The following is a 13729-nucleotide window of genomic DNA, read 5'->3' as shown; positions in this document are numbered from 1 at the left end:
ACCCCCCCAACAGGATGACACGCCAAAGTACGTATGATTGCCGTGTCTGTGGAGAACTACTTGTTTGTTGCTGAAGCAACCACAGATTCGCAGCACAGCGGCATAACGCCACGGAAACAATTACATGCCAGTAGAAACCGTGCTACATGAGCCTGTTGCTGATGCAATGCAGGGAACAGTATAACTTGGCCACTGACCTGGCCCCAACTATGCCTGTTTGCTGTGTCTGTGTATAGGAGAGTGGATGCTCAAGCTGCAATAAATAACTCTGCTGTTCCTGTTTCAAGTTGAATGAAGCTGGTTTTGCTAAAGTACTGAGGCTCAGCCTCATGTTTTGGGGTGCAAGACAGTGACTCACGCGTCACAGTATATCCATTAACTGAGTCTTATTAGTTCCCGTCTCCCAATGAAAAGCTTTATACAGCGGGTTCCAAGCCTAAGAATGAGTTTCCTGGGATTACCACATTCCACATTGCACTGCATCCCATCCAGTACACACACGTTATGTTTTTCTGAAAATACCAAAAGACATGGAGACAATGTCTGATGGGCTCTAGAAATTGCAATGGAAAAGAAGCCCAATTGCAGTGTATGCTTATGCAGAATATAAACAGTTTAAATATGATCCAAATTAAGATTTTTTTTATTATTTATGACTCCAATGTAAAATAATTTAAAATTTGGGATTGTAACCTACATATTATAAAACCTTATAGGAACATAATTTAATTCTAAGCATAAAAATAAAAACAAAAATACTTTAAAAATACATAATGTGGAAGCACAAATGTAATGGTTGACTACATTGTAAGTTTTTCTGTTTACTTGCAATACATCATCTATATGAATATTAAGTTCATGATGTGCTACTTCTACCATTCTCCCCTTCTGTATATAAACAGACTCATACTTACCCAGTTGGCCTATTTCTTCAGCAAAGTATGGATCATTAAGATCGACATCAGGAGGCAGCTCATCATCACTGATCTGTTCTTCAGGCGAAACCTATACAAACAGTAATTAGGACAAGGATTTATTACTGCCTGAAAGCACTTTTTTTCTTTCACTTTAATGCCACAATGGGACCTTATGTTTCATACAAAAATAAAGCATATTTATATATATATAAGCACAGTCAGTACTGGATGTTTAATTTTATTTGTAGTGTTCCTGGTGTACCTGTGATAAAAAAACAATATTCTATAACATGTAATTGATGAAACAGTCCTTTAACTTGCAAAAGTACTGCAAAAGCACAACAAAATCCATGTTATTTGCTAGACTATTAGTTCTGTGAGGGTTAAAGGTTTAGCTCTTTCCACAGAGATGACAGTCCATCCATGTGATAAAACTCCAGTTGGTGGTCCCAGCCACTCTTTAGGATCTTCACTAAACGGATTAATCTTAATCCTTACATCTACAGGAGTTTTTCTTTGGGTAACCTGTTTTTTCTCCCACATTCCCAACAAGTGTGTGTGTGTGCGCGTTTGGCTAATTATCAACTTTAAGTGGGCCCAGTTTGAGTGACTGTGATTGATTTAGTTGGTTTCTACCTTGCACTCAATGCTGCTCTGATGGGCTATGACTTCCCTATAACTCTACAACTAAAATATATGGGTTTGGAAAACTGAGAAAATAAATTAACAGTTATTAAGTACACAAAGAGCTAAAATGACCAATTAGTTAATTTACTGACCTATGAACTAAATGGTTAACTCAGCAGATGAATCAATGAGCAAGTTATGCAAACAAAAATAAAGTGACAGAAGAACAAAGTAATTACCCTCTTTGGCATTAACCCATGCATGACTTGGGCAAAGATTTGTAAATATGGTTAAGCCCAAGATGGACTCAGGGTGATGTGTAATGAACTGCTTTACAATTTTAGGCCTGAATAATTCTCAGGACAATATTCCTCTATCATCTAGTGAATGAAATAACTTCATGCTGCAAAAATTAATTTTATATTTCTAAAGAAATCTGCCACATCCTGGCAATTCTATGGCAACTTGTCAATATTCATAAGTGTGGCAGGGACTTCAATCACACATAAAAGCTTTAACGTCAGTTTTAGAACAAACTGAAACAGAACCACTGCTCAAATCAAGTGATTGTGAGGGCGATGTGAATTGGTCCTCAGATGCTGACACAGACAGTGAAAACAACTGTTCAGTAGATTCCAACTGGCCAATATTCAGTGATGTCTGTGTTTGGTGTTGGCTTAATACTACTGTTGACAATCCTGCACTTTTACCTGCACATTCATTTATAGGTAACCCTGGCGTGTATTCATCATGAATATCTGGAATATTTATGATTTGTTGATGATAGTCGGGTGGAGAAAATTGTTGTTCAAATGAATCGCTCTGCTGGGCAGTGTCAGAAAAGTCATGCTAAACCATTTGCTTCTCACAGTCACTGGCAACCTGTCACTGCAGATCTCATGTGGGTGTTTTTCAGTTTCCTGATAATGCAAGTCATAATGGGTATACCAGTCCAGAGATGGTACTGGTCCATAAACTAGATGTTGAAGACACCCATTTTGGGGAAAATTATGAGTGTCATTTTTTTACTCATTATGAAAAACCTACACTTCACTAATAATGATGACTATGATGAAGCCATTCACCCAGCACTGAAACTGTAGAAACTGGGATACTTATTAGGCAATCATCAAAAACATGCAGAAGGTATACAGTGGTGTGAAAAACTATTTGCCCCCTTCCTGATTTCTTATTCTTTTGCATGTTTGTCACACAAAATGTTTCTGATCATCAAACACATTTAACCATTAGTCAAATATAACACAAGTAAACACAAAATGCAGTTTTTAAATGATGGTTTTTATTATTTAGGGAGAAAAAGAATCCAAACCTACATGGCCCTGTGTGAAAAAGTAATTGCCCCCTTGTTAAAAAATAACCTAACTGTGGTGTATCACACCTGAGTTCAATTTCCGTAGCCACCCCCAGGCCTGATTACTGCCACACCTGTTTCAATCAAGAAATCACTTCAATAGGAGCTGCCTGACACAGAGAAGTAGACCAAAAGCACCTCAAAAGCTAGACATCATGCCAAGATCCAAAGAAATTCAGGAACAAATGAGAACAGAAGTAATTGAGATCTATCAGTCTGGTAAAGGTTATAAAGCCATTTCTAAAGCTTTGGGACTCCAGCGAACCACAGTGAGAGCCATTATCCACAAATGGCAAAAACATGGAACAGTGGTGAACCTTCCCAGGAGTGGCCAGCCGACCAAAATTACCCCAAGAGCGCAGAGACGACTCATCCAAGAGGTCACAAAAGACCCCAGGACAACGTCTAAAGAACTGCAGGCGTCACTTGCCTCAATTAAGGTCAGTGTTCACGACTCCACCATAAGAAAGAGACTGGGCAAAAACGGCTTGCATGGCAGATTTCCAAGACGCAACCCACTGTTAAGCAAAAAGAACATTAGGGCTCGTCTCAATTTTGCTAAGAAACATCTCAATGATTGCCAATACTTTTGGGAAAATACCTTGTGGACTGATGAGACAAAAGTTGAACTTTTTGGAAGGCAAATGTCCCGTTACATCTGGCGTAAAAGGAACACAGCATTTCAGAAAAAGAACATCATACCAACAGTAAAATATGGTGGTGGTAGTGCGATGATCTGGGGTTGTTTTGCTGCTTCAGGACCTGGAAGGCTTGCTGTGATAGATGGAACCATGAATTCTACTCTCTACCAAAAAATCCTGAAGGAGAATGTCCAGCCATCTGTTCGTCAACTCAAGCTGAAGCGATCTTGGGTGCTGCAACAGGACAATGACCCAAAACACACCAGCAAATCCACCTCTGAATGGCTGAAGAAAAACAAAATGAAGACTTTGGAGTGGCCTAGTCAAAGTCCTGACCTGAATCCAATTGAGATGCTATGGCATGACCTTAAAAAGGCGGTTCATGCTAGAAAACCCTCAAATAAAGCTGAATTACAACAATTCTGCAAAGATGAGTGGGCCAAAATTCCTCCAGAGCGCTGTAAAAGACTCATTGCAAGTTATCGCAAACGCTTGATTGCAGTTATTGCTGCTAAGGGTGGGCCAACCAGTTATTAGGTTCAGGGGGCAATTACTTTTTCACACAGGGCCATGTAGGTTTGGATTTTTTCCTAAATAATAAAAACCATCATTTAAAAACTGCATTTTGTGTTTACTTGTGTTATATTTGACTAATGGTTAAATGTGTTTGATGATCAGAAACATTTTGTGTGACAAACATGCAAAAGAATAAGAAATCAGGAAGGGGGCAAATAGTTTTTCACACCACTGTATGTTCCCGATCATGACAGAAGTATTGACAAAAGTTTCATGGTTCACAAGTGAAGGCTGTTGTGGATATACAGTAGACCCCCAAGAAGTCGTGGTTTAGGGTTCGCGGACTCGGTCGTTTGAAGATTTTTTCTTAGAACCTAACTATTAATTGTTAGCAGAAAGCGCAAATATCCTCTGCAATTTTTTATGGCTTTTTTCGTGGCAATACTGTGCTGTAGAGAGAACAGGAAGCAACCGCTGAGGACCGTTGGGATTTTGAAAGTAGCCAATCCAAGAGCGTTATTAATTTCTCCTTGCTGCTGATTGACTGCTACCATGTGACGCGTCTTCTGGTGAGGTGGGTTTACCACAGCGCTTTGGGATGATGAAATTAGCCAATCCGAGAGCGTTATTCATTTCTCCTTGCTGATGACTGACTGCTGCTCTGTGACGCGTCTCCAGCTGAGTTTCCTCGTGTTTTCCATTTTGTTATTGTTTTGTTATTTTTAAACGCACACGATATCGTAGAATCGCTCTGCACCTTCTTAGGCTACTGGAACTGAGCCTAAGCGCCAGAAGAAGTTTAAAACACTCTAGGAGAAGGTTGAACTACTGGATTTGCTCCGGGAACTAAAAAGTTATGCTGCAGTAGTGTGCCACTATGGCATTAATGAAAGCACCGTATGCTACATAAAGAAGAACGAAGCAGCGATCTGGAGTACTGTATCTGTAAGTTTCTGTGATAGTGCCAAAAAGGTAACGACCATAAGGAATAAAAAATATTGTCAGGATGGAATCTGCCTTGGCACTGTGGATAACTGACTGCAGGAAGAAATCCCCTTGGACGGTAACATCATCCGTGTGGAAGCACGGAAATTGTACCAGCAGTTCGCTACAGGAGACAATGTAGCAACTTCCTATCACAATGTTCCTGAAACCTATAAAGAAAAGCCAGCACGAAACCCCACCAGAAGAAGACCCATACAAAGATACAACTCCTCCTGAAGCGCCTGAAGAAGAGGCACCACCCAAGGAGTTTTAAATCCTGTGCATTGTACTGCACAGCGTACTTCATCATCATTCATCATTGGTCAGTACCCATACATAATAATTTAATTTAATTAAAATGCAGTAAAATGTATTTACTCTGCTTATAACAAAGAAAATGACAGCGCATACCAAAGAAAACGCGCTTGCATGAATTACAGTACATATAGCGGTAACATCGGTATTTTACTTTCTAGCACCGTGGGAGACATAGCAGTACAGTACTGTACAGTAGACGGGTTTACCTTTACATTCTGTTTTTAGGTACCGTATTAAGGTAATTTTTTAGGTAATGTATTAATGTATTAAACCGAGTTTGCAACGAAATTAAAGTGCTTTCGGGGCATACTGTATTTAGGGTTGAAACTATAAAAAAAAGGCATTTAAAAAGGCATTTTTTAACCACATCCAAAAGTCGCAGTTTTTCACAATTCGCGGGTGCTCTAGGAACGTAACCCCCGCGAATTTTGGGGATGTACTGTAGTACGTTGAACCCAAACGGAATCAAATTCTATATGCTGTGCAAAGCAAGCTCTGGATACATCTAGAGTTTGGGTCTTTACACTGGTACAGGGACCAAGTGGGATGGCAATTACAGTCAATATGGCATAGCTACATTATTTGTGCTGTCACTAGCGGCCTCTTTGCTTGACCTAAGTTAATGCACAATGATGAACAGTTTTTATACCTTACCTGAACTACTTGGGATTTTATATCAAAGAAAAACTGATGCACACGACACCGTATGATCAAACCGTCTGGATATGGCTGGTGACTCCAGTTGGGTGAATGTGTCATACCGCAGCATGGTACAGTGGCTATATGGCAAAAAGGCAAAATGATTGTGATCAAGTGGAAGGACAAGGAAGACATCTGCTTCCCAAGCACTGTTAACAATACAAAGCCGGGGGAAATGTGTAAGTAACTAAACCTTGCATAATGGAAGCCTACAATAAAACAACAGGTGGCATCCAGTGTGCAAATCACGCACTGACATTCTACCCTGTCATGAGCAAGCAACATAAAAAAAATATTACTAGAATCTACTTGAACATTGCATATGTGTATTGGTGACTGTTTCAAAACATATCACATGAAGCATGTATAGTAAATTTGCATAAATACAGAAATGGACATCAGACATAGCTTTTATTACTGTGTTTATGTTGAAGTAATAGTGTTTACGTGTTTCTGTTACACATAATAACATTTTTGTTGTTGAAAGCACTTTAACACCTTTGAGCAGTTTTTCCAGGGCTATTATAACAATAAGAAGATTAACAGGCAGTCATGTTGATTGCCAGAGATAGGACTATGAAAGCAATTGTATTGTACAATTTGCGATTTTTTGTTGATTTGGTGAAACCATAAGTAAAATAAATAAATGCCAGAGCAGTCAGCTTTACCGCCAACAAGCAATGTTACTGATCTAGAAATGTAACAAACAGAAATACACCCTGTGATTTCTACATGGTACATAATGTTCCACTTTTTTGCCAAGAAAAGCAGTTTAGGAATTACAAAAACAGGAAAGTAATAAGGTCTGGATTAATAATATATCAAAAACAGAACATACAGTCTACAAGATTTTTAATTGCAATAGATAAGTTCTACATAATTGGACTAAGTTTCCTAACTTAAATATCTATGACTGTTCCAAATTTACAATTTAACAGTCAACATCGTAAAAAGCAGTTGGGAACTGTCCTGAAAAGTTACAATTATACTCATTATGAACAGCTCCAGTTCTATTAATCCATGAAACATTAAGTTTCTTGGGAAGTGTTTATATTTTTTATTGAAAAGTAGTGCATAAAAAGCCAAGAAGGTAAATATTCTCTGCCAAATCTGAAGAATCTATTGTCCATCTGGACCAAAACTCTAATTCCCTTAAAAATATTAATCATATTACTCTAGCCTACACTCTAGGCATCAACAAAAACCTTTAGAAACAAATCCAAGTTGAGCATAATTTGCTGAAGCAAATTACTTCCCAGCAGTAAATAACAATCTGACAACACCCTTCATGGAATCGGGCCTGAAGATCAAAGCTTCAGCTCTGGGTGGACCTACAAAAAGTGTATTTTGTTTAATCATTCACGGTTCATAATATTGTTTATCTTGGCTGAAGAGACTCAGTTAAAGTACTGCAAGGCCACCGAGAAAAAGTGGTTATTAATATCATTCAAGAGCAATCTTTCATATCTATGGTTTGAGAAAAAAATGTAAATATAATTGTAAATCACAAGCCAGCTAAAAAGGAAAATAAAATATTCTCACCTTATTCTTTCCCTGTTTCTTTTTTTGCAGTTTCTTTTCCTTTTTCTTCTTTAAGAATTCTTCCCATGGTGTCAGTTTTTCTTTTCCTTCTAATTTTTGCTTCACAAGCTTCTCAGTTGTCTCTTTAAGGCCTATAAAACAAATGGTATATTTGACTAGGTGATCCATGCAGGAGACAACCAGGAAGAAGACTACTGATGAGCGAAATGTATAATAAATTGGCTAGATATGCAGCCTTACAACCTGTGTATAAGGATTAAGAACCTGAATCAGGTCTGTCTCAGCATGACATACTAAATCCACTTTATATTTTGCAAAGATCACAGATGCCCAAACTTATAAAAGTCCAATATTATATTTTAGAAAAACGTAAAAATTATATTTTTACTGAAGATAGCTTGACATGAGTTTGCAATGCAGGCCTGAGAATATTTAGCTACAGATAGGTTTTCACAAACTACTGGGCAAATAAAAATCTGTGTGCTCAGTTCTTTATGCTTTCTACTGAATTTTAGTTGACAGGACCTGTGAAATTTTTAGCTATTAACAGCTCCCAGGGCCACCAGTGTGCAGCTGAACTCTGATATCAGTAAGTTATGAACTTTATATTGTGTATGAAATATATAGTTTTCTCTCCAGCACTTCCAGTTCCTTATATCTTGTTCATATGATATAAATAAATATGTTTATATGATATAATATCATGTAAATAAAATGTTGTAGGTAGAAAAAACTAACCACAGAAAATTGGTCTATAGGGGGCATATGGGGACATATCTGGAAGTGTTAAAATTAAGAAGTTTAGTATGGTATTATGGATTAAAGCTCACATCAGTGAGATTTGGATTATTTGTCAGTTTGGAAGAAAATATGGAAACTAGTATAATGAAATTTACAAAGGTTTATCCAGCCCAAGGACAGAATGAATTGGTGAGTGGAAAGCTTTCTTTTAGTTGATTATCATGTTGGACATTTGTTCAATGATCATTGAGTGCTGACAAGGATTAACTTAACCACAGACAATATATATAGTTACATGGGACATTTTTTATTCCTGTTTGATGTAATGTGTTTGTCATGTAATTAGTTTTATTGTTTGCTTCTTTCTCTTGATTATGTAATGTCTAAGATTTACTTTATTTTCTAGGAAGTTTGCACTACATCAATTGTGAGCTGGCTTGACTTACAAAGGGGAAATAGTTTTGCTTTTATAAGATTTAACCAAAATCCCAAGACACAACTAAAAAGCTTAAGAAATCCTAGCGTAAATGGTAGCAGTGTTTCTCTGTAATTTAGAAACCATCTGTTACAAGTTTGAAACCATTAGGCAATTTTTGCAAGGTTTGTGGAAGAGTTTGAATATAATACCTAACGGTTTCAGTGCCACAAGCATTATTAGTAATGAAATACCACCTGTAAACTTACTAATGACAAGGTTTTATGGTATGCCTGTGTAACAAAAACAAAACAAAAAAAAAATCACTATTCTACATATGTAACAGGCAGCCTATCAAAAAATAAATAAATAAAAAACTATCTGTCACAGGAAAAACTAGCTGCTACTATTATTGGTGAAATTTAGCAGAACAGATGCACTCATCCATTTTCAGTAGCTGCTTTCTCTTGGCCAGGCTGCTGAACATTAGTAAAATCTTCAGCAAATGGGTACAACAGGAGGGAATGTGGAGGCCCCGAGAAAGCTTTTATACCATAATGATGCTTTATACTCCAATTCCCAGCCATTTGGATTTGAAGGATAGGTAAGTCTTTAAAGATTCTTCCAAGAACCTGGATGAATCCCGACTTGGATGACAAATTATGTCAGGTTCAGTACGAAGTTGCCTGTGCCTATCCATAATGTATGTTCCTACCCTAATCAGAAGCCGTGAATGAACAGTGCTGTTCGAATGTGCGTGTGGGTACAGACTGTTTCTAATTTCAGTGACATAGAGTGCTACAAGAGCTGCAGGTATGTGTTATAGAGGACTATCAATTTAGCAGAGATACAATATGGAAGTTGGCAGAAAATGATTTCAGCAGCAGGAGTCTGCATCAACTGTGGAAAGGTCTGCAGTTGATCACGGACTACAAAACTTAACCAGCTGTGCCCATGGACACCAACACATCGCTCTCAGAGCTGTTCCACAGGTGACAGAGACCAACAGGTGAAATCATTCTGCACGTGACACGGGTGTCATCCATAAAACCTTTTAAACAGGTTAAACCCTGCAAAGCAACTGGCCCAGATGGCATCCTGAGTTACATGTGTACACTGACATCTGACATTATTAAATTGTCAGTGTCTTTGTGCAGGGTGCTGCAGTGTTTCAAGAAATCCACAGTTGTGTCTGTGCCAAACAAATCTGATGTCTTCTGCCTGTATAACTATTGACTATCGCATTAACCCCTGTGGTGATGAAGTGTCTGGAGAAACTGGTCATGACCCACATTAACCATAACATCCCTGTTACTCTGGATTTGCTACTTTGCAAATACCAGCTGTGGACTATGGCCGGCCAGTCATCCTGGCCAATACCCCCAGGCTGCCAGGTGAAGCTCTCCCTGCAGGATGGAGGTGCCCCAAATGCCAGCAGGGAATTCTGGACTTTGGAGTTTTTACCCACAGACCTGCTGGATACCACAGAGGCCCCTAGAGGACGCTGCAGGGATGCCCAGAAAATCATATGTGCCCTATAACCCGGAAGTACGTCTTAGTCACAGTGACAGGGGAGATGACGTACTTCGGGGATGAAGAAGCGGACTTTTTATCTGACCCGGAAGTGATAGGAAGTCACATGGACTGAAGGATTGGAAACACTTCCGGGTCAGGCAATATAAAGGACTATGGGAAATCCCCAGACTTCGAGCTGAGCTGGGTGGAAGGGTGGCAATGCGTCTGGGAGTGGAGGATTGGTTTATTGTATTGAAGAATTGAGAATTGTATGAGTATTGTGGAAAGGAGGGTGCTTTGTGCACGGTTATTAATAATAAAGTCAACTTACTGGACTTTTACCTGGTGTCTGGCATATAGTCTGAGGGTTCAAGAGGACGATAGCGCCCTCTATCTGTCACACAGCATAATAGATTTATGGATGATGCCATTTCCCTTGCCCTATCTATAAAACAAAGGAGGTCATTGTTGGCTTCAGAAAAAACAAAAACGGTCACAATGCACTCCACATCAATAGCCCCACTCTCCAGACAGTTAGCAGCTTCCTGGGTGTCTATATCAGGGGTACTCAAAATTTTTGAATGCCGGTCTACATTCAGTTCGCTACCAACCATCGGGGTCCGCTATAGCCAGGTTTACTGTGTAGGTCTGTAGGACTGTAGGCGTAGGTCTGTAGGAGGCTAGTAATAGATTCAATGCAAATGATAACGTTTTTACAGAAGACCAAGACATGCACAAAACATGGAAAACAATTTTAAAAAGTCACATGACTACTTGAAATTAACACACCAATTGCAACAGTTGGTACGTAAATGATTGTCACTCAGTGTGAAGTGTGAAACTGTTGTTTCGATTTCATAATGGCAGCATAGTTTGGTGAGTAACCAGTCAGTGTTGCATTCCTGAGGTTCTGGTCGGTAATTACACTTCGATGTTTGTCTTGATAGTGTTCATAGAGGAGAACGCACACTCATAAGAATATGTTGAACCAAACATAGTGAGCACGGAAATCGCCAGTTTCTTTGCAGCAGGATACTGAGAATCTGGAACAAACTTTGACCAAAAAATTGTTATGCCGACTTCGTTCAATTTTGCTTTCAAAACATGATCAGTGACGGGTTTGAGTTCGGAAAAATTGAGGCAGCCACAGATGTCCATTCACCGTCAGGCTGGACAAAGAAAGGATCAGCAATAAACAAAAACACAGGCTTCAGTTTTCTGAAATCCTTAAAATGTTCATCAAACTTAACTTTCAAATGATGTAGAAATGTGGAAATCAACTGAAAACATGCCTGCTGATCAGCTGTCATGCAGCTTTTCACGTTTGGGAAATGCAGCATCTTGCCACCTCCCAAGTTATTGATTAAAATGCTCAGTTTTGTTTCAAAAGCAAAACATTTTTCTTGCAATTCGACAACGGTTTTGTCTGCACCCTAAAGTGACAAATTCAGTGTATTTATATGTCCCATAATATCAACAAGAAATGCCAGCAGTGCGACCTTGTCACTGTCTTGAATAAATGTTAAAAATTCTGCAGCTTTCTTTGTATTCAAGGACTGCAGGAAGTCAGCTACATCTTCACGGAGATTCCAGAACCTTTCCAACACACAGCCCTTGCTTAACAATCTGACGTCATTGTGAAGTAGCAAATCTCCAAATTCTGCAGACATCTCTTCAAGAAAAGAACGAAACAGATGATGCTGCAGAGACAAATTACATCGTAAAAAATTCACTAATTTCACAAGAGTAGGCATCACTTCCGCCAGTTTGTCACAAAGTTTTGAACAGAGGGCCGACTGATGAATGATGCAGTGATAAGCAACAAGGTTGGGCTGAAGTGCCTTCATACGAGTGACAAGTCCTCTATCTTTACCAGTCATTGCTCGTGCCCCGTCTGTTGTAAGGGAAACCGTTTTTGTTACATCCAATCCAGCTGCATGCACAAACTGTTATAATGCTGAAAACCTCACCGCGGGTCTGTTTTGCTAGCGGTAGTAATGTCAGAAACTCCTCAACAAAATTATGGCCATCAAAAAATCTTGTGAACACACAGAGTTGAGACATGTCAGTTTTATCAGTGGATTCAACGCATGCGAGAGCAAACAATTCAGCCTGTTTAAGATCCGATATTAACTGACCACCGACATCTGCACGACGACTAGCAGTACTGTCTGATAATGGTATCTGCTGAATCAGTTCAACACACTTTTTGTCACTAAACAGAACCGAAGAAGCAGACATCATGCATTCTTTAACAACCGCTGCATCAGTAAATGCTTTCTAATGTCTGCCAAGAACAAACAATGCATAGCGAAGCTTCTGTAACATTTGATTGTGTGGTGGTCACTTTCGTCATCAGCGATAAACTCGCTACCAATGACGACTTAAGGGCGTCGATCTTACGTCGAACGGAGCTCTGACTTTGGTGGATAATTCGCAATGTAGTACTCGGCGTGTTTCGTCTCAAAATGTTGTTTTACATTGCCGCTTTTAATCACGCTTACCGTTTCCTGGCAATTTTATAGACCAAACGGCTTGTAAAAAAGACCAAAAAAATGCCAGTAGACCAAACACAAATTGTATATGCCAAACAGCTTTCAAAAATGCCAGATTTCAGTTATTTGGCATAAAAAATGACAGTTGGCAACCCTGCTACAGAGTAAATAATAAAACAACAATAATTTTGGTGCTTTTATATTCTGACTTTTGACTTACGCAGAAGACAGTCGTGATCCGCCAAAAACGTCTTGGCGGTCCGGATTGTGGACCGCAGTCCGCAGTTCGAGTACCCCTAGTCTAGATCATGCACTGCTTTTTGTGGTCCGTCAACACAGCCTGTATTCTCAAAAAGGAGTAAAATTTTTCCTGAGGAGGCTGAAGTGCTTTAGGCTGGAAACTAAGGCTGGGCGATAAATTGAATTCATCTGATTAATTTGAGTTTTTGTTTTAAATCAATATGTTAAATGCTTAAATTGAAAAAGCGGGTCTAATCTAATGCTTCCTCTGTCACAGTACCTTCTACACAAGTCTGCACCTGTAATTCTCTTAGTTACCACAACTAGATGTTGCCATTGTTTCCCAGAGACCTCCGGGTCTGCACATGTACAGAGACCTATGTGTCAGACAAACACTGGTAAAGAGAAATGGTTGCTACTAATGAGTGCACATATATGGCTGAAGACGACGCAATAATACCAAAACAAGGGATGTTACTTCAATCATGGTAGACCAGACCACTGTGAAGTGCAAGGTCTGTAAAAAAGCTGTTAAAACACAAAGTAGCAGCACTACAAACCTGTTCCAGCATCTGAAACAAAGGCATCCAGCAGAATGTGAGCAATGTGTTTCCTGCCGAAATTCCAAAGCTAGCTGTAATTGTATTCACAGAACAAATGTTCTAACAAGCCAACTTTAGCTTCCTCGTTTTCCAGTGTCACACCGT

General features: G+C 39.1%; 1 protein-coding gene across 3 annotated transcripts in view; it reads right to left on the bottom strand.

The window, feature by feature from the left end:
• Positions 1-13729, bottom strand: part of esf1 (ESF1, nucleolar pre-rRNA processing protein, homolog (S. cerevisiae)) — a 56203-nt gene that overhangs the window by 7435 nt on the left and 35039 nt on the right. For all 3 annotated transcript variants that reach the window (XM_039737882.1, XM_039737884.1, XM_039737885.1), the window contains exons 10-11: positions 7617-7747; positions 915-1005 (exon numbers count right to left, since the gene is read on the bottom strand). In XM_039737882.1, the coding sequence (XP_039593816.1) occupies positions 915-1005; positions 7617-7747 (222 nt within the window). The remainder of the gene's footprint in view (positions 1-914; positions 1006-7616; positions 7748-13729) is intronic.

Source organism: Polypterus senegalus, chromosome 16, assembly GCF_016835505.1.
Source record: "Polypterus senegalus isolate Bchr_013 chromosome 16, ASM1683550v1, whole genome shotgun sequence".
NCBI classification, from domain to species: Eukaryota; Metazoa; Chordata; class Cladistia; order Polypteriformes; family Polypteridae; genus Polypterus; species Polypterus senegalus.
The sequence above is the reverse complement of the archived record's forward strand: the minus strand, read 5'-3'. Positions and strand labels throughout refer to the sequence as shown.